This window comes from Aegilops tauschii, chromosome 5, assembly GCF_002575655.3.
Source record: "Aegilops tauschii subsp. strangulata cultivar AL8/78 chromosome 5, Aet v6.0, whole genome shotgun sequence".
NCBI classification, from domain to species: Eukaryota; Viridiplantae; Streptophyta; class Magnoliopsida; order Poales; family Poaceae; genus Aegilops; species Aegilops tauschii.
In genome coordinates, this window is record NC_053039.3 from 169,009,788 (window position 1) to 169,030,596 (window position 20,809).

A 20,809-nucleotide genomic window follows, 5' to 3' on the forward strand; every position below is an offset into this window, starting at 1 on the left:
CCCGGCCCTCATAATAATTCAGAAGAAAAAAGATACTTGTGGAAACTAAAGGAGAGAGAGAAAAGAATCAGCCAGAATGAGCATGAGGCCAAAACAAAGAAAGGAAAGAGCAATTCTCTTCTCTGGTTGCTTGTTGGGCACCCCCAACCAAGCGACTCTTCTTCTCTTCTCCCTTCTTATCTCCTTCTCCTTGGAGGAGAAACAAACAGGGCCGCGCTCCTTTCTCTCCCTCTCTCGGTCTCTCATCGCAGGTGAGCAGTTCATCCTCGTGGCTTCCCTCTCTCGATTTCCTCGCTCTTGGTTCCGGTAATCGCTTGTTCTCGGGCGAGGGCTTGATTCTTCAACGCCAATATTTCACCTTTGGAGTGATTATTGGTCATGAAGCCCCTGGGATGTTCTCTTCCCCTTCGTTTTTAGTTCTTATATTCTGGTTAAGGTTGCCCTGGGCGATCTCGCGGCAGCATTAGTTGATTGATGCGGCAGAAAGTTCAAGTGCGCCAGCGATCCTTATCTTTAAACGGACAGGCGAACCGACGGAAATGTTCTTTTCTTCCGCTTGACACTACTCCAACAACAACAAAGCCTTTCAATCCCAAATAAGTTGGTGTAGGCTAGAGTTTTGCGGCTGCAATAGCTACCTTCCACGCACCCTGTCCAATGTTTGGTGATATTTCAGTCCTTCAGATCTCTCATTACGGACTTCTCTTATGTCAAGTCTGGTCTATCTTATCTCTTTTGATATTATCAGTATGCCTTAACCATTCACCATGAACTGACGCTTCTGGAGGCCGGCATTGTATATGCCCAAGCCATTTCAGACGACGTTAGACAAGATTGACAATACTCCAATCTAGCAATTTTTTCCCTGAGGCAGCCCCTTATTTTGCCAAGGATGCCTTGCAAGAGCAACTCTAGCAGTGTTGCCATATTGACAGCCTCCATAACCCATTCGTCAATGGGATATCTTTTTTTCCCAATCCCTGATACATATATATTCAGTTAAACCCGAGCATGGCGACGAGGGCTTGGACAGCCAGTAGCATGACAGCAAGGGCTTTACGACGGGGTACCGAGTGCGATGGTGATTTGGTCGCTGGCGACCCGTTTCCGGTACTGATTTCAGCTTCAGGGCGTCAGTTCCGATGGCGGCAACTCGATTCCAATGGTGATGCTCGAAATCTCCATAGACTCCCCGCTTCTTAAAATTTCAAACATCAACGTCGATTTCATTCCTCCACGCTTCTCGCCATAGAGTCGTCGATTTCTTCCCATCTGGTGGAAAAATTATGCTAACCATTTTTGGGACACATATGGTGATCCTTGTGGAAATCCTTATGTGTCTCCCAAAATGGCTGATATAAATTTTACCACCACTTCTCCTCTGTAGAAGTGCACGCTCTAGCCAATGCAACCAAAAGATCGATCTGATGGAAGAGACTAGACAGCACATTATACGTCAACACTCCTCCTCATGTGTGGCTCCCTCAGGCCTAAACGTGGACCGAAAGTGGGCTGCAATTTTAATTGCGTCAGCCGGGTCTTGAACTCAAGACCTCTTGGCTCCGATACCATGTAGAAGTGCATGCTCTAGCCAATGCAACCAAAAGACCGATCTGATGGAAGAGACTAGGCAACACATTATACGTCAACATCCTCCTCTGAGAACAGCACCTAGGCCGCCGGCTGTGATAGTGGAGGTTGTGATCGGCGAGAAGGGGAGTGGAGGCTGCGGGGCTTTTCATAGCTGCGAGCGGCGGCAGTGGGAAAAGTTGCGGTAAAATTGCCATGAGCCAACGCGGGAGGTTGAGGAGGGAGGTGAAACTTCCCTCCCACATGAGCGGATGGCACGTGCTCCAAACCAACGTCCCCAGCCTAGTCATATTGGCGGTTATTATGCCAATTGGCCCGATACTGCTAGAGTTGCTCTAAGAGTATGGAACGGAGGCCATCATCTAACATCATCTCCCCCCACCCGTCGCCCCCGCGCGGGTGACCGAGGGGTCCCAACCCTCCGCCGCCGGGCCCCTCCTCCTTCCCGCTCTCCCCTCCGCCGCCGCTGGTGGTCGGCGCCGGGCTAAGCCCGCGCGCGCGATGGAGGCAGCAGAGGCATCACCCTCTCACTCCGGGCTAGGGATGTGCGGGATCCCTGATCTTGAGGATGAGGCTCCGATCTATGGCAGCGGCGCCGATCTGGTCCACGGCGGTCTTCATGAGCGCGGCAGCGTGGCGGCCGGCCGCTTCCTAGGGGCGGCCGTGGCGGCAGCCTGGCGATGCTCTGCCTAATCTGGGGCGGAGGCTGGTGGATCCGGGGCGACGACCCCTAGGCTGGCCTCCTTGTCCGGGCGCGGCGGGGCAGGTGGGCTGCCGGGATCGGATCGGGCGGCTGGTGATCCTCCGGTAGTTTTCGCGACGTCAGATCTGGTGGTTCCCCTCCCTTCTGTTGCCTCTCTCGTCGTCCCGGTGGTTTGCGGCTGTAGGCTCCGGTGATGGTGAGCCCTGGTGGTGTACCTTGGGTCCGGGGGAAACCTTGGCCGGTCTGACCGGCCCAGCGGCGGCGGCGTCCATGGGCGTCGCTTTCCTTCATGAAGGTGCAACCGATGGCCCAATCTACCCACCCTGATCTCATGCCGGGTGAAAACCTACAATCCTCTTCGGATTTGGCGGCAGCGGCGCTTCACGTCGTGACCTTCCTGGAGGTGTCGTCAGGGGTCTTGGGGCTCGGTTGGGAGTGCAGAGGAACTGCAGGTGGAGGGGATGGGACCAGTGGCAGCAGGTGGTGTTTGCGAAGGAGGTGGCGTTGCATCTGACACGTCGACAATGGCGGTTCCCAGCGGCATGGAGCAACGGGGTCTCGCTGATGGGCGTGTGTTGATGGACGAGCGCAGGATGGCGGCGTTGTCTTGCATCGTGGCGGCGTTGACGGCAGCTAGACCGGGCAAGGTTGATGCGTCAGTACAACTCTAAAGATGGATTGATGGCAGTTGGCGGCGGCGGCCTCTGAGTGTGCGCCGGACCGGTGGGTGCCCCATACCCGGCAGGTGGCTTGGTTGGGGCCTCAGGTCTTAGATGTTAGATTTGGTTGCGAGGTCTGTTTGGTATTAGGCCCAGACTATCAGCATCCCTTCATCAACTGGAGTAGCGACAGATTTTGCCTAGACGGTGGCTTCAGTCTTACTGATGTATTACTTTGTAAGATCTTTTGTGAATAATTAGTAAAGTGGCTGGATGCATCGCCCAGATGCAGAGGCCGGGGGTCTTCCTCCTTTTTCAAAAAAAAGAGTATGGAATGGTGGACTAGTATTTTTATTTACAGTGCAAAATAAAGTCCATGATGAAGTGCACGCCTTATTTTATTTCTTTCACTTGGGGTGTGAGGCAGAAAGGGAGTGTGGTTTAGGGTTTTAGGAAAGAACAACAGCCGCCACTTGAGAAATTTGAGTCCCCTCGCCTCCGGCTGCCATCTTGGCCTCAGAGTTTTGTGGCTGCCATCTTGGCATTGAGAGATGGCGGGACCTCAGCTCCGTAGTTTTGTGGTCTTTGTTAGGGTCTCTCTAGTGGTAGATGTGGTGTTTTTGTGAATAAAGGTACCGTGGTTCTTTCTCTATCGTGGTGGTGCCATGTGATGAGTTTATGTTATTGTTTTGTGTTGTTTTTGTTGGCTTTCTTTCTAGAGTCGGAGCCCTTCCTTGACGTTCTGGCAAAGATCTTACAATTCGAAAACCTGCACCTTTTTTTAGATTGACAACCTGCACTTCTAGGGGATCATCCAGGCCCAAATTGTCACGCCTGCAGATCAGCCTGCAGCGGACTGATGAGTGCAAGTGCAGCGCCTTCACTTGCAACGACCAGGTCACCGTAGAGGTTGGGTTGGGACCCACTGCCAAGTGTATGCGTGTGTGCTACGCCAGTTGTAAGCGTGCATGCTACGCCAGCTGTGGCTTATTTGTAACCGGGCGACTGGACAGAGAAGGCATCGAAAAAGTGATGAACTACTTTCCCCTTCCTCACGTCTCTCTTGCTCTCACCTAACCAGCTTCTTCCTCACCCCGATCCCCTTTCCCTACTCAATCTCCTCTCGATTGGGTCGTGGAATCTGGTATTCAGAGCCCAAATTTTTCCCACCACCGCCGTTTGCTCGAGATCGATCGGTAACATCCACTGGGTCAGGTGTGAGCCGCTCCGGTGAGCTCGCACAAAATCCTGCCCGGGGTTCGATCCGATCTAGCACGAAACCACGGCACCGCCATCCAAGCCCTCGGCGCAGACCCACCGCGTGCTCGACGCCATGTCGGAGACCACGAACAAGTTGCAGAACTTGCTCGAGTCCGTAATCCGCCGCCTCGATGCAAATCAGAAGACCGCCCACGAGTGTCACCAAGCTCAGATCGCCTACAACGACCAGGTCTCGGCCGAGATCAAGCTCCTCTCCAAGCAGATCGACCTCACACAAGCCGACATGGACGAGGCCCGCAAGGCTGCGCCGACCGTCGACCCCGCGGCGACCATCTCCGGAGGCGCGTCTCCATGGGGCGTCACGGCAACCGCGGACTCCTTCGCGCACCGCCCACCGCCTCCGCCACCGCCACCACCGATTCGTCCTCCTCCGCTGCCACTCTACACGGATGGCGCGGCCCAGCTGTCGTTCGCCCGCCTCGTCAACCACGGACCACCGTTGCTCACCGCGCGGTCACCCTCGTCCTCGGAGATCGATTGCCACGGCGACCACTACATCAAGCCGCCCAAACATGATTTTCCGCGGTTTGACGGCAACGCCCCTCGCATCTGGCTGGACCGCTGCACCACCTACTTCGAGCTGTACCGCGTGCCGCAACACAGCTGGGTCACCACCGCGGCGCTGTACATGGACGGCCTGGCCGCGATGTGGCTCCAGGCCTATCGACAGACACACCCAGGGGTCAATTGGCAAGCATTCAGAGCTGCAGTACAGGAGGAATTCGGTCCAGAGGAATTCGAGGTTCAGATGCACCACTTTGTTCAGTTACGATATACGGGCAGTGTTCAGGAATATCGCCAGCAATTCGAGACAGCGATGTACCATTTGGTGGCCTTGGACCCAACGCTGAGCTCCAAATTCTTCATATCTCAGTTCCTGATCGGTCTCAAAGACGAGCTGCGACTGGGAGTTCGACTGCAAGCACCAACCAGCATCACTCGCGCCGCCGTGTTCGCCCGCATTTAGGAGGAAGAACCGGAGAAGCAGTGCACCGCGCGTCCGCGCATCACACCAGTTGGGCGACCGCCACCACCTGCACCACCAGCAGCCACTGTTCCAGCTCGCGCTGCAGCCTCACCACGGCAAGGGGGCGATGACTATGCACGGGAGCGCCAGCTGCGCGGGTTCAGAAGAGCGAACGGTCTCTGTTTTCGCTGCGGGGACAAATACTCGAGGGAGCATCAGTGCAAACGCACCGGCCAGATCTTGATGATCGAGGTAGGCGACTTTGGAGAGATCCTGTCTGACGACACAGTCCACGCTCTGCAACTGCTTGATGCACCTGAAGCTCAAGAACCGGAATGCTGTTCTTTATCGCAACAAGCAATCTCTGGGGAGGAAACACCATCCACAATTTGTCTCCGCGCTCAAGTTGGGGACCAAATCATGCTGCTCTTGGTCGATTCTGGGAGCACACACAATTTCATCAGTGAAACATTTCTCTCTCGCCTGAAAGTTTAGACAGAACACCTGCCCCCGGTTTCAGTTCGAGTGGCAAATGGGCAACGGCTGCGGTGCACACAAATTGTGCGTGGATTAGAGTGGGACGTACCTGGACACACCTTCCACACGGATCTTCGAGTACTTCCATTGGATGCATATGATGGCGTGCTGGGCATCGATTGGTTATCAGCTCACAGTCCCATGAACTGCCACTGGCAACACAAGACCATATCGTTCGAAACCATGGGCAAGCAAGTACACCTGCAGGGGGTCCGTACCACTGACTTGCCACCAATTCCAGAGCTGGATGCTTATGAGTGCACATAATGGAAGTTGCAAATGATATCTGGACTGCAGCCTTAGTTACAGTGGAAACAGTGGACAAACCAGAACCTGAACCAGTCCCTGCTAGTATTTAGAAACTCTTATCTGAAAATGAGGATGTGTTCTCTGAACCTAAAACCCTGCCGCCCAAGAGACAGTACGGTCATGCCATCAACCTGGAGCCGGGCACTACCCCAATTAACACCAGGCACTACCGATATTCCCCAGCTCAGAAAGACGAAATAGAGAAGCAAGTACAGGAGATGCTGCAATCAGGAGTGATCGCGCACAGCCTGAGCCCGTATGCCGCACCAGTTCTGGTAGTCAAGAAGAAGGACGGCAGTTGGCGTTTTTGCGTTGATTTCCGGCGTCTGAACATTGCTACTGTCAAGAACAAGTTCCCGCTACCGGTGGTCGACGAACTGCTCGATGAACTGGGAGGTGCAGCATACTTTTCCATGATTGATCTACGCGCCGGCTACCATCAGATTCGCATGCGCGAGGAGGACGAGGAAAAGACTGCATTCAAAACGCACCATGGGCATTATCACTTCAGGGTGATGCCGTTCGGCCTCTGCAACGCGCCTGCGACGTTTCAGTGCCTCATGAACTCGGTGTTCGGCCGCCATGTTCGTAAGTTCATCATCATCTAGATGACATTCTGGTCTTTAGCTTCGATCTCTAGGAACATGAAGAACACCTGCGTACCGTCCTCCACCTGCTACGGGAGCACCAGCTATACGCGAAGGCTTCAAAGTGCTCGTTCGCGCAACAGAAGATCGAGTACTTGGGGCACGTCATCTCCAAGGACGGCGTCGCCACCGACGTGAGCAAGACCAGCGCCATGAGCGCCTGGCCCGTGCCCACCATGCCCACCGAGCTCCGCGGCTTCCTCGGCCTGACGGGCTACTATCGCAAGTTTGTGCCACACTATGGCATCATCGCGAAGCCGCTGACACGCTTGTTGACGAAGAAAGGGTTCCTCTGGGACAACAAGGCGCAGTCAGCGTTTGAGATGCTCAAGCAGGCCATGGTGAGCACGCCGGTGCTCGCCCTCCCAGACTTCTAGCGCCCGTTCGCCATCGAGACTGACGCTTGCGACAACCGGCATGGGAGCAGTCCTGGTCCAAGATGGGCACCCTGTCGCGTACCTGAGCAACGCTCTAGGCGTGCGCAACCAGAAGCTGTCGGCCTACGAGAAGGAGTTCCTAGCGGTCATGATGGCCATCGACAAGTGGCGTCCCTACCTCCAGCGTGCCCCGTTCGAGATCCTCACTGACCACAAGAGCTTGTGTTCCTTGGGGGATCAACAACTCGTCACGGATCTCCAGCGCAAAGCCATGTCCAAGATGGTGGGATTGCAGTTCACGTTCCGCTACAAGAAGGGCACTGACAATGGCGCGGCCGATGCGCTCTCCAGGGTGGGGCACCTGCTGTCGCTGGACGCGTTGTCCGTGTGCCAACCACAATGGCTTCAGGAGGTGGCCAATTCGTACGAAACGGACGCCGACGCGCAAGAACTGCTTGCCAAGCTCGCGCTCTGCGACACTGACGACCAAGGCCGCACCCTGCAACAAAGCGTGATCAGGCAGCGGGGGCGATTGTGGATCGGCGCCAACACTGCACTCCAGACCAAGCTCATCGCCGCGCTGCACCACAGCGCCATCGGGGGACACTCCGGCGCCACTGCCACCTACCACCGGGCGCGCAAACTCTTCGCCTGGACTGGCTTGAAGCGCGCTGTCGAGGATTTTGTCAGGCAGTGCAGCATTTGCCAACACGCGAAGCACGAGCAATCACATCCAGGCGGCAAGCTGCAGCCGCTTCCAATTCCGCAGGAGCCATGGCAGGAGATCACCATGGATTTCGTCGAAGGGCTGCCCAAGTCCGACGGCTACGACGCAATCATGGTCGTCGTCGACCGGCTCACCAAGTACGCCCACTTCGTTCCTCTCCGCCACCCCTTCAACGCCGCTCAGGTCGTCAGATCCTTCTGGGATAACATCATCCGACTCCACGGCGTGCCACACTCCATCGTCTCCGACCGCGACAAAGTGTTCACCAGCACCATGTGGCGGGAGATCCTCAACGCCGCGGGCACCAAGCTTCTGTACTCCACGGCGTACTACCCCCAGACGGACGGCCAAACGGAGCGCGTCAACCAATGCTTGGAGATGTATCTCCGGTGCTCCGTGCACGACACACCCAAGCCATGGCGCCGGTGGCTCTCTGCAGCGGAGTTCTGGTACAACTCCTCGCACCACGCCTCGCTCAACTGCTTCCCGTTCAAGGCGCTGTACGGCAGGGAGCCCAACCTCGGCGGCATGCCAGCGGTCAACACCAACCTGCCCGCGGATGCGCCCCTCGTCGAGATCGACTGGGCGACACACACGGAGCTGCTCCGCGCTCAGCTCGCGCGCGCCCAGGCGCGTTTCAAGAAACAAGCTGATCGCCACCGCGCCGAGCGCGCTTTCGACGTGGGCGAACAAGTCTCCTCAAGCTTCAACCCTACGCTCAAACCTCCGTCGCCAACCGCTCGTGCCGCAAGCTGGCATACAAGTTCTTTGGTCCCTTCACCGTGACGGAGCATGTCGGCACGTTGGCGTATCGCCTGAACCTGCCACCCGACAGCCGCATCCACCCCGTCTTCCACGTCTCGCAACTCAAGCCGTTCGTCCCCGACTACACACCCGTCTTCGCCGAGCTGCCGAAGATACCGGACCTCACTGCCACTGAACGCGTTCCGGTCGCCATTCTGGACCGCCACATGATGAAGAAAGGAGACGCCCCAGTCGTCCAAGTTCAGGTGCAATGGAGTTCCATGCCGCCGTCGACAGCAACCTGGGAAGACTACTACGTGCTCCGGCAGCGTTACCCGGACGTGCCCCTTTGGGCAGAAGAAGATCAAGCTGCTCAAGAGGGGGCAAATGTCACGCCTGCAGATCAGCCTGCAGCGGACTGATGAGTGCAAGTGCAGCGCCTTCACTTGCAACGACCAGGTCACCATAGAGGTTGGGTTGGGACCCACCGCCAAGTGTATGCGTGTGTGCTACGCCAGTTGTAAGCGTGCGTGCTACGCCAACTGTGGCTTATTTGTAACCGGGCGACTGGACAGAGAAGGCATCGAAAAAGCGATGAACTACTTTCCCCTTCCTCACGTCTCTCTCGCTCTCACCTAACCAGCTTCTTCTTCCTCACCCCGATCCCCTTTCCCTACTCAATCTCCTCTCGATCGGGTCATGACAAAATCCATTCATAACTTACGGCTTCCTATCATCTTTGATGATCAACTCAAGGGGCTTCCAAAAGCATTTATTGGCAATCAAGCTTGTGCTGGTAAACGAGTGGCAGTGTCGCTGCTCCGGTCCAATTGCAGTACCTTTAATAAAACCTTGACTATAGTTCATCTTGCAAAGACTGATACCACGGAGAAGATGTCTCTTAAGAGATTTCATTATAATTCTTAGTTGTAGGTGTTACTGTGTAGTTTCTTGGACTTTGGATCCAAAAGATTGTACCTGTAATGGTTGTCGAGTATGAATGAAGTTACATGTGTTTCTCAAAAACAAAAACAAAAAAGACTTAGGGACGCAAGACGAAGAGGTTGAAGCTAAATAAACATTGACTTGTATCGTTGTTGTACTAAAGTATTTCTATTGTGTTTTTCTCTGAGCATTCAGCTTACTTCTCTTTGAGGATCAAGTATCTAGAATGGTTTCTAACTACTTCTATGCTAACATCTTGCACAGGTTTGGGACAACTTACTTTTGACCATGGCAGGGACCTTAGTCCTGCCGGTTGCTCTTGAGATAACTTTTGCAGGCCGTACAGGCGGTCGGCACTGCAAGTCTCATGGAACCAGGAGGACTCCCTCAATGTTGGCAATGTCATTGAACCGTCCTGTAAGGATGGCAGCATTTGTCGGTCTGAGATCGGTACATAGCTTCTCAGCCATGCGCTCGTCCAACTTCAGGTCAACAGTTGCATCTTACAGATTCTCTAGACAGGGAAGGTGTGCTTCTTTTGTAACCAGAGCAATGTTCGAGAGGTTTACTGAGAAAGCTATAAAGGTCATAATGCTTGCGCAAGAGGAAGCGAGGCGCCTGGGCCACAACTTTGTCGGAACCGAGCAAGTTCTATTGGGTCTGGTTGGAGAAGGCACTGGTATTGCGGCAAAGGTGCTTAAGTCCATGGGTATAAATCTGAAGGATGCCCGTGTGGAAGTGGAGAAGATCATTGGGAGGGGCAATGGTTTTGTTGCTGTCGAAATACCATTCACACCACGTGCAAAACGTGTTTTAGAGCTTTCATTGGAGGAAGCTCGCCAGCTAGGTATGTCAGTCAAGAGGTCTTTCTATAGTTTGGTCCATTTTATTTGTTTTTTTTATTTTATTTCTATGGTTCCTAGGTTACTTCCAGACAAACTGAAACCTAACAAAGGGATAGTTACATCTCTGTTACTGGAACGATTGATGCCTTTTTCTTAGCTAGCTATCAGTTACTCCCTCTGTAAACAAATATAAGAGCGTTTAGATTACTATTTTAGTCATCTGAATGCTTTTATATTTCTTTACGGAGGGAGTACAACTTAAAAGTTTTCAGCAACCAAAACATGAATTCGTTCCATCACTAAGTGTTCCAAGTTGAACTAGTGGCAATTGATATCACTAGGGTTGAATTTGTGACTGATAATGCATATTTGATTATGGTGACCATCACTCTTTCCATTATGCTTCCATCTAGGATGATTGAAGTGGAGGTAAAGCATGTTCTCTTCACACTTCTAATTGCTACTGCGCTTTTTCATGTTTCTCACCAACTATAAGTCTAAATTTTGTCCGTTGGCCGGTTGGCCCACACAATTGGCTAGCTACCTGACCACTTTCAGTTACAACTTAAAAGTATTTTTGTTTTGAGAAAATCTGTAAGCCTTTCGTCTCGATAGATACAAGAGGTTATTTACAAGCCTATGACTAGGCCTATGACAAGCACAACAACTAAACAAGCACCACACCCCTATGAGCTATCTTCTGCCCGTACTGACGCTTGGAGCTAGCCTCTCCTGCTGTAGCCCGTAACTATGCTTCTGCAGGATGGTATTGGGCAGCAAGGTGATGCAGGGCCTCTCCCTGTTGAGGATGGCAGCATTTTGCTGCTTCTAAAATCCACCAACTATGAGCATTAGGCGTGGCGTAGTGCAGTCAACGGCCAGTTACTGAGTCGCCACCAGCCAACGAAGTTGTCTCCAGCTATCAGTAAACATACAAGTCTTGGACAATCTGTAGGATTGCCATTGGTTAAGTGATCCAAGCTGATCCAGCTGGAACAGACACCACAATGATTGTGACTCATAATTTAATTTTTGCTACAGCAGCCATTCTATGAATTCACACTCTCCTCATTCCCATTATGCTGTTTTCTGAAGGGATTGTAGTTGAACTCACCAACATATGCTTTAGTGCATCGTATTATGTTGACACTTGCACTTGCGAAAGTGCTTTTCATCGTTCTTCTACATGAACTAAAAGTCTAAATTTTGAATTTATAACGGGATACATGTGTTAGAATAAAACGCTAATGCAAGATCATAGACGACACACCGAGGCACGATATTTGTTAACGAGGTTCAGCGATATGGCTACATCCCCGGGGCATGACTACGGGCGCTCCTCCCCAAGATACCGCAACACCGGCCGCCCGGGCGCCGGCACAAGCCGTCGGCTCCCCCGCGTACCTGTTGCTATCAAGTCGTCATGGGTTACAACGTGTGGTGCCCCTCCGTATATAAGAGGCCTAGGATACAAGTGTCCGACTCCTACACAACTCGTACCTAACCACACCAATTACAACTCCAAGTCCACGTTATATTCGACACAAATATAACAAACTCCACCTTGGCGAATATTCTCCACCACCTAGAAGTCGTCCATGCTCGAACCTCCATGTACTCCGGACTTGGGTTGTCTCCTTTGTAGCTTACTGAGAGCTACCTGACGGGTCAGACCCGCCGCCACCGTGGGACTTCACTGCTACTCCTGCAGCTCCACTCTCCATGGCTCCACCTGCAATAGTGCTCCCTTGCAACTTGTAAAGATGCGAAGCCGTCCTCTCTCCTATCATCACAGTCACCCCATCTTCCATGATTTTCATGGTCCTCTTATCCCGAGGAATTCCATACCACCATCATGAAGAACACCAAGCGAAATTAGATTCCTCCTTAGCCCTGGCACATGCCTGACTCCCCGAAGCATCCGCTCAACTCCATCAAACATCTTGATTTTGATGTCACCTACTCTAGCAACACGATAACCTGTGTCATCGCCCACATAGGCTAAACCAAACTCACTAGACTTGTACGAAGAGAACCACTCCCTGTTGGGCGTCGCATGAAAAAAGAGCAAGCTGAATCCAACATCCACGCTTCAGTTTTTGTTGACCGCCTGTTTGATACAACGAGAACATCACTATCACTGTCCGAGCCATCACCATGAGTAGCCGCATTAGCACTTGCCCCACCCTTCAGTTCTGGACATTCCCTCTTTATATGTCCCCAGTCCTTGCACCTGTAGCACTGCACCTTTTTCTTCTTCGCCTCTTGTCCCTTCCTGAGCTGATAACCTTTAACTGCCAACCCCAAACCTTGAGTACTCTCCCTTTCTGCAGCATTCTTTTGCTTCATCAACTCATGTCCAAGCAACGCTGCAGTGACTTCCTCATTATTGATGGTTGACTTTCCATGTGTGAATGTAATGACCAAATGCTCATAGGACGGTGGCAACGAAACAAGAAGAAGTAGTGCCTTATCCTCATCATCAATCTTCACATCCAGACGCGCTAGATCCGTGACCAATTGATTAAAGGCGTTCACATGCTCCACAAGATCTGACCCCTCCTGCATCTTCAGCCCATAGAACTTCTGCTTCAAATACAACTTATTGGTCGCTGACTTGGGACATATAACGATTTGCCAACTTGTCCCAAATTCCCTTAGGAGAATCTTCGTCCATGACATGATACATGACCTGATCCGCAAGACAAAGCCGTATGGTAGCGGCCGCCTGCACTTGCATATCCTCCCACGCATCGTTGTCAACCTTGTCCGGCTTCGTTTCCTGCAAACCCTTCAAGATTCCCTGCCGCGCCATAATATCCTTGACTCTTGTCTGCCATAGACCGAAGTTACCCGTGCCATCGAATTTCTCCACATCAAACTTGGTGAACCCCGGCGCCATGCTGAGCCGCGATCTAACCGACATGTTGCCGCCGGTCTGACCGCCCTTGTTTTCCTCCGCGACTTCCTCATGAAAAAGATCACCGATCCCGTATTCCTCGTCTGAAGCCACGCCGCAGTCCGCGATCTACCAAGAAACCTGACTTCCACCGCACCCGATCTGCCTTCAGAAATCACCGTGGCCGTCGCCGAAACTAGACACCTCCACCTTTTCCTGAACCTGCAGATTGGTTTTTGTGCCTTTGCTGCCTCCGTCGCCCCAGCCCTTTATATACGCTAGATACAGCGGCGCTATTTTTCCTTCCCTCACACGGAAACCCAAGTCTACACATGTCACGGTTTTGCGAGGACTCGTCAAACAAGTCTCAAACGGATCCAGTTTGCATGCACACGTCTCTTCCTTTTCTATTTTCCAATCATAACCAGCGGTAGGCTTGTCCCCTGGACCAAACATCCACACGCACGTACACCATTTATCGGCTGACCGTGTACCCGTTAATCCCCTGGACTCCTGTGCCAGTACGATTTCGTAACTTGCGCTGCACCTCATCCGAGTAGACCTGCTGATCCTGTGTTGCCCTTTGCCTGCGTGTCCCGCTGCTCGAGACCAACAGCCGCACGAGGCCCGTCTTCCATACGAACGCCAGCAACCGCAACCTTTCCTTTCCTTGATTCCGTGTTTCATCGAAAAATAATCCGTCGCTAGTTCCGACAACAGCCTCTGCCTTTGATTCTTGGTTCTCGCCAGCGATCTGTAACTTGCCCTGCCGAGTGTACTCGCCGTACGCCAACCCTGCCGAAACAGACGCCACCTCGCGCATCGTCCGTGCACGAGCCGTGCCGTACCCTGGCCATCCACGTAGCCGACACAATCCGTCCGCAGTATCGCGCCGTCGCCCTTGTACAACACCGAGCACATCATCTCGATGCTCTCACACTCCGATCTATCCGGCCGTCCCCCACGTCTGGTCGCCGGTCTGATCGCGAGCCGAATCCGTTGCCTCCGCAACGTCTTCAACAGCCACTACGCCGGTCCGATCGCCATGTCTAGCCGATCCTTACCGACCGCAGCCCATCGAACGGTCCAGGCCTCCTGCCCGAAGTGTCCGACACCACCGACCGCCTCCGCGATCGCCGCCATGCTCCACCTTGCGCCAATCGGACGTTCCATGGCACCCGCCGAGCATGATCCTCGTACCTCCGGATGATCTTCCGCATAGCCTTCTCGCAACCTTGCTCTGATACCACTTGTTAGAATAAAACGCTAATGCAAGATCATAGACGACACACCGAGGCACAATATTTGTTAACGAGGTTCACCGATATGGCTACATCCCCGGGGCATGACTACGGGCGCTCCTCCCCAAGATACCGCAACACCGGCCGCCCGGGTGCCGGCACAAGCCGTCGGCTCCCCCGCGTACCTGTTGCTATCAAGTCGTCATGGGTTACAACGTGTGGTGCCCCTCCGTATATAAGAGGCCTAGGATACAAGTGTCCGACTCCTACACAACGCGTACCTAACCACACCAATTACAACTCCAAGTTCACGTAACCCCTTGTGTACATAATATATTCGACACAAATATAACAACATGGATGTATTTTTATCATGCACTTCATTATTTTGGTTTCCCAATATATAGTTTTTCAATAATGGACATCCTTATATTCCTTATGTGAATTCTTCCCTCTGTTTTCATGATGTGGTGCATCTGTTTTGTTATTACATTTCAACAAACTGCTTAGAAGGTTCCTGTTTTCTGGAGCTGATACCCTCATCTTTCCAGGACACAACTATATTGGGTCCGAGCACTTGCTTCTTGGATTGCTTCGGGAGGGGGAAGGGGTGGCAGCTCGCGTACTTGAGTCTCTTGGTGCTGACCCCAGCAATATTCGTACCCAGGTAAGCTATATCTGAGATTGCTCTCGCCTCTTTGAAAAGCAAGTCTTTTTTTTTCCTTCCTTTTATCTTGTTTTCACAAATGTTATGCATCTATAGGTTGTCCGGATGATTGGTGAGACAACAGAAGCTGTTGGTGCTGGAGTTGGGGGAGGGAGCAGTGGTAACAAGATGCCGACACTTGAGGAGTATGGGACTAATTTAACAAAATTAGCCGAGGAGGTAATATTTTCATTTTACTACGACACAATAGGTGCTAGTTCAGGCCTCTAATTGTTAAGTCCAATAATATCTGTAGGGAAAGCTAGATCCTGTTGTTGGGAGGGAACCACAGATTGAACGTGTCGTACAAATTTTGGGCAGAAGAACCAAGAACAATCCCTGCTTAATTGGAGAACCTGGTGTTGGGAAAACAGCTATTGCAGAAGGGCTTGCTCAACGCATTTCTAGTGGCGATGTGCCTGAGACGATAGAGGGGAAGAAGGTATACCTTGGTGCTTTAGTGCAGTTGTATACCTTGTTGCAATTCTTATATGTTGATCCTAATATTTGCTCTGTTAATTGATTCTGGCATTCCTGTGAAGTGTTCACCCAGTAGATTAGGTGTATGGCTCTCATTGTATTTCTACTACGTTTGATTACTGCCTTGTGTTTGGTTTATCCATGCTGTTCTGCTTGAGCTTGTACGTTACTATGACAAATCATATTTTTCTTTTAGTGGAACAACATAATTTTCGAGCAAGTGTATATCCAATTTCTTTAATTATCTATGCTGATGCACAGACTTACAAGCAAAATTGCAGAACTTGTGTGCACGTCTTTTGGACAAATAATAAGGGTAACATGTGCAATTAACTCCACTGGCTGGTGTATGCAATCAACTCCACTGGCTAGTGTATGCAATCAACTCCACTGGCTGGTTCATAGAGCTAAGAGGAAAGGATAGAAAAGACTTACCAGCATGGTTTAACTCCTTCATTTAAGCACATGCCTTAGTTGTACTCTCTTCTTTTGGGCATAATGCCTTGTCATAGCTAGATAGTAGATGGTCTTTTTTAAGTTATGTATATTCATATAAACTACAATTTTCTTTTAATCACAGTAGGGAAACCTACTGTTTTCTTCACACACAAAAAACCGTACGAAATCAGCTTCACAATTGGTTAATGACACAAAGGAAAATTATAAATAATTATGTGTTCAAAAATTACTTACGTGTGGTATCTGTCATGGGTGCAGATTAGGGGCCATAGTCCCAACTTCCAAGGTCCATGCCCCGCAATCTGCACCAGTCAAATGTGGACCTTTTGGGACTACGATCCCTAATCTGTATCAATGACATTATTTGTACTATACCTCATACTTGTCAGTTTTTGTGTGTGCGTGTGTTCTCCCGCATTGTTTTGAAAAGATTGGAAGGAAATGATCATCTTCGAAACCATTTACTACAGGTCATTACCCTTGATATGGGACTTCTTGTTGCTGGTACGAAATACCGTGGAGAATTTGAAGAACGGTTGAAGAAACTGATGGAAGAAATCAAACAGAGCGATGAGATAATTCTCTTCATCGATGAAGTTCACACCCTCATAGGAGCAGGAGCCGCCGAAGGTGCTATTGATGCTGCTAATATTTTAAAGCCAGCATTAGCAAGAGGAGAACTACAGGTATGTCGATGAGATTACTTGGCACCGTATTGGGACACAGGGCTAACAATCTGCTTTCTTATGCTAAACATTTCTAGTGCCTGGTATTATTCCATCAAGCTGAATCTGTAGTTTCTTTTGCTTTTACTGAACCTTTTTTACAACAAACCTTCTCAGTGTATTGGAGCCACCACGCTTGATGAATACAGGAAGCATGTTGAGAAAGATCCAGCATTAGAAAGACGTTTCCAGCCAGTAAAGGTGCCGGAACCATCAGTTGATGAGACCATAGAAATTCTCAGAGGGCTCCGGGAGCGATATGAGATCCATCATAAACTTCGTTACACTGATGATTCTTTGATTGCAGCTGCTAAGCTATCTTATCAATATATCAGGTATGTGAACTATGAGATAGAGTCTATCACCTTAGCTGGTCATGCTAATATTACAATACAACTTACCAAGTAGTTTATGATACAAAATGAACCTGTGCTTCAACCAAAATGTGGCTGAGATTCCTAATTAAAAGGTCAAATTTTTGTTGACAGTTAATAGCTTAACATAACCATCAGAGTCTACAACATCAATACTTAGAAAACCAAATGAGGAGCATATATGCTCTGTAATGTAATGTATGATATTCTCAGGCTTCAAAAGCATCGCAGAGAAAAACTATACTATGTTTCTTGTCCGAATCTCATATACAACTTGGCTGCTATCCTGTATCCTTTTAATATCTGGCGAATTGTTTTGTTTGCAGTGATCGTTTCCTCCCAGATAAAGCTATTGATTTGATTGATGAAGCAGGTTCACGTGTTAGGCTTCGACATGCCCAGGTAGAGAATGTGTTTAAATGTTGGCCTTTTCCATTTTCTGCACGCCCCGCACAAAATCTAAACAGAATCACTTATGCAGGTTCCTGAGGAAGCCAGAGAGCTTGACAAGGAGCTTAAGCAAATAACGAAAGATAAAAATGAAGCTGTCCGTGGCCAGGATTTTGAGAAGGTATCAGCCTATGGTGGACTACTATATTTTGAATTCTCTTGATGCTGATAGAGCAACCCAACTGTTTAAAAACTTCATATGGGATGTTAATCCACCATATTTAACTTGTTTAGAGTGTTCATTGATATAATTGGAAGATGACATGTAATTTCATAGTATGATCTAGGAGTTCTTGTCGGTGCGGTCGGTCTCAGTTGATGATAAAAAATGTTTGTCATACTTCTGACATTAAATAGTTATCACTGCAAGTAAATTATTACTAGTGTCCTTGAATCTGCCTTTTCTCTAGTATAATAACCGCACTAGTGTATGTCTATTCTATTCATGTGGGTTGATGATCTCAACTTTCTGGATGCCAACCACCATATATCTGCACTTTCTTTGATATAGATGCTAACTAATAGTTGCTATTAATATATTCCCTTTATCGAAAAAAAAACTAATGGTTGCTGTGCCTGTTGCAATGTTTTGCCATTAGGCTGGAGAGTTGCGAGATCGTGAAATGGAATTGAAGGCCCAGATAACAGCCCTGATTGACAAGAGCAAGGAGATGAACAAAGCAGAGACTGAGTCGGGAGAGACGGGGCCAATGGTGCATGAATCAGATATCCAGCACATTGTGTCATCATGGACTGGTATTCCAGTGGAGAAAGTCTCGACAGACGAATCTGATAAACTTCTTAAGATGGAAGAGACATTGCATAAGCGTGTCATCGGCCAAGATGAGGCTGTGAAAGCAATAAGCCGGTCCGTTCGCCGTGCTCGTGTGGGCCTCAAGAGCCCCAACAGACCAATTGCGAGCTTCATTTTTGCAGGTCCCACTGGTGTTGGGAAATCAGAGCTTGCAAAGACGCTGGCATCATATTACTTCGGCTCTGAAGAAGCCATGATCCGGCTGGATATGAGTGAGTTCATGGAGAGGCACACTGTGTCCAAGTTGATCGGTTCACCACCAGGCTATGTGGGATACACTGAAGGTGGGCAACTGACGGAGGCGGTTCGACGGCGGCCATACAGCGTTGTGCTTTTTGATGAGATTGAGAAGGCGCATCCGGATGTGTTCAACATGATGCTCCAGATCCTGGAAGACGGAAGGTTAACCGACAGCAAGGGGAGAACGGTGGACTTCAAGAACACGCTCCTGATAATGACATCAAATGTTGGGAGCAGCGTGATTGAGAAGGGAGGGAGGAAGATCGGGTTCGATCTTGACTCCGACGAGAAGGACAGCAGCTATGGCAGGATCAAGAGCTTGGTGATCGAGGAGATGAAGCAGTACTTCCGACCGGAGTTTCTCAACCGTCTGGACGAGATGATCGTCTTCAGACAGCTGACCAAGCTGGAAGTCAAAGAGATCGCGGACATAATGCTGCAGGAGGTTTTCACCAGGCTCAAGACCAAGGACATCAACCTGCAGGTGACGGAGAAGTTCAAGGAGCGGGTCGTGGACGAAGGGTATAACCCTAGCTACGGAGCGCGGCCGCTGAGGAGGGCCATCATGAGGCTCCTGGAGGACAGCCTCGCGGAGAAGATTTTGGGCGGGGAGGTCAAAGAGGGCGACTCTGTCATCGTTGATGTGGACCCGGAGGGGAAAGTCATTGTGCTGAATGGCGAGAGCGGACTGCCGGAGCTTCCAACCCCGGCGGTCGCTGTATAGTTGTTGGTACTGTATAGAATACGTAGAAGATTGTTAAGCATATATACAATACAGCGTTTTCATTTCCTTCCAGCACATATCATAGGTGCAGCAGTCAGGTCAGGTGTATATAATTCTATAACTGTATGTATAAAATACACAGTAATATGCATATATAATTTAAGGGGAAAGGAAACATTGCTGGCTTTGGCTCTTGATTGATCCACTCAAGTGCATTGCTCCTGAGCAGTTCAGACACTGATTCCTGCTTGAGTTTTTTTTCTTTTTTGTGAAATACTCCCTCTCTGATAATATAAGTGTAGTATCAAAAACACCCTTATATTAAGGTACGGAGGGAGTAGGCACCAGTGATGTTCTTGGAAACCGCTTCTTGCGTGCAATCCAGGTGCTTCAAATAGGGTGCATTTGCTCTTATCCTCTCTACAGTTTTTTTGTATTGTAAACTGCGTAAAGATGGGAGTAAATCCATTTTTTTTATATAGGGGTTCTTGCATAGTCTAAACAATTATTCCATTTTTCAAATCCACAAACTTTTTTTCAAATTTATATAAAAAAATTAAATCCGTGAACTCTTTACAAAATCCATGAACTTTCTTCAAATTCGTGGACCTGTTTTTAAACCTGTGAACATTTTTCGAATTCAAAGGTTATTTTTTTCTCAAATTCATGATTTTTCTTCAATCTTGCTATATTTTTTAGAAAAACCAACGGTCAACGGTTTAACCTGACAACCAGGCAACAGTTCAACCGAGGGGAGAACCCTAGTAGCGAGCGAGCAACTAGTGGGCCGACCCAGGCGAGTGGGCCCGTAAGTGCTGGCTCGCTAGTTGGCACTATACCTAGCTAATAACTCGGGCCGGGCTTTGGGTCGGGCCTAGAAAATCCTGCATCAGAAAACCTAGGCCCGGACCTGGCCCGGTCTTCGGGCCTAGATTTCAGGCCCAAGACCGGCCCATCAGTGCAAAAGCCCGTCAGGCCTTGGGTCAGCCTCTTCCCTAAAATGCAAGTATGTCAAGCCCAAGCCCGGTCCAACCTGGCATTCCGGCTCAAAATCTAAGCCAGGCCCATCCCGTGGGCAAGACTGGGCCGGGCCGGGTCAGGCTATTTTCGGGCCTGGTCGGGTTTCCCATGGCTAAGTATTGCTGGCGCCACGCGGCGCTAGGAGGAGCCCTCAACAGAGAGTCGGAGACTTCCTAGTTCTGACCTCCACGTATCCCCAAAAAAAGTTGTGACTTCCACGTGCATCAACTAGGTGGCTTGGTAATGGGCCAATCCTATTTGTCGCCCACGGGCGGCAAATAGATGTAGCTTCGCTGAAGGTCCCCTCCCCGAGGCCACAGTTTGGGCCGACCCACGGATGGGATTC

At 50.3% G+C, this 20,809-nt stretch overlaps 1 protein-coding gene across 2 annotated transcripts; it reads left to right on the forward strand.

The window, feature by feature from the left end:
- The first annotated feature begins 65 nt into the window (after positions 1–65).
- Positions 66–19,618, forward strand: LOC109752878 (chaperone protein ClpC2, chloroplastic). Of its 2 annotated transcripts, none has more exons than XM_073500063.1 (10): positions 66–251; positions 9,751–10,333; positions 15,023–15,138; positions 15,235–15,357; positions 15,434–15,619; positions 16,587–16,802; positions 16,959–17,176; positions 17,542–17,617; positions 17,697–17,786; positions 18,265–19,618. In XM_073500063.1, exons 2-10 carry the CDS (start codon positions 9,775–9,777, stop codon positions 19,441–19,443), a joined length of 2,763 nt encoding a protein of 920 aa, XP_073356164.1. In that variant the 5' UTR covers positions 66–251; positions 9,751–9,774; the 3' UTR covers positions 19,444–19,618. The 2 variants fall into 2 exon arrangements, with proteins under 2 accessions (XP_073356164.1, XP_045084624.1); XM_045228689.2 differs by lacking the exon at positions 66–251 and adding an exon at positions 6,357–6,634.
- Positions 19,619–20,809: the final 1,191 nt, after the last annotated feature.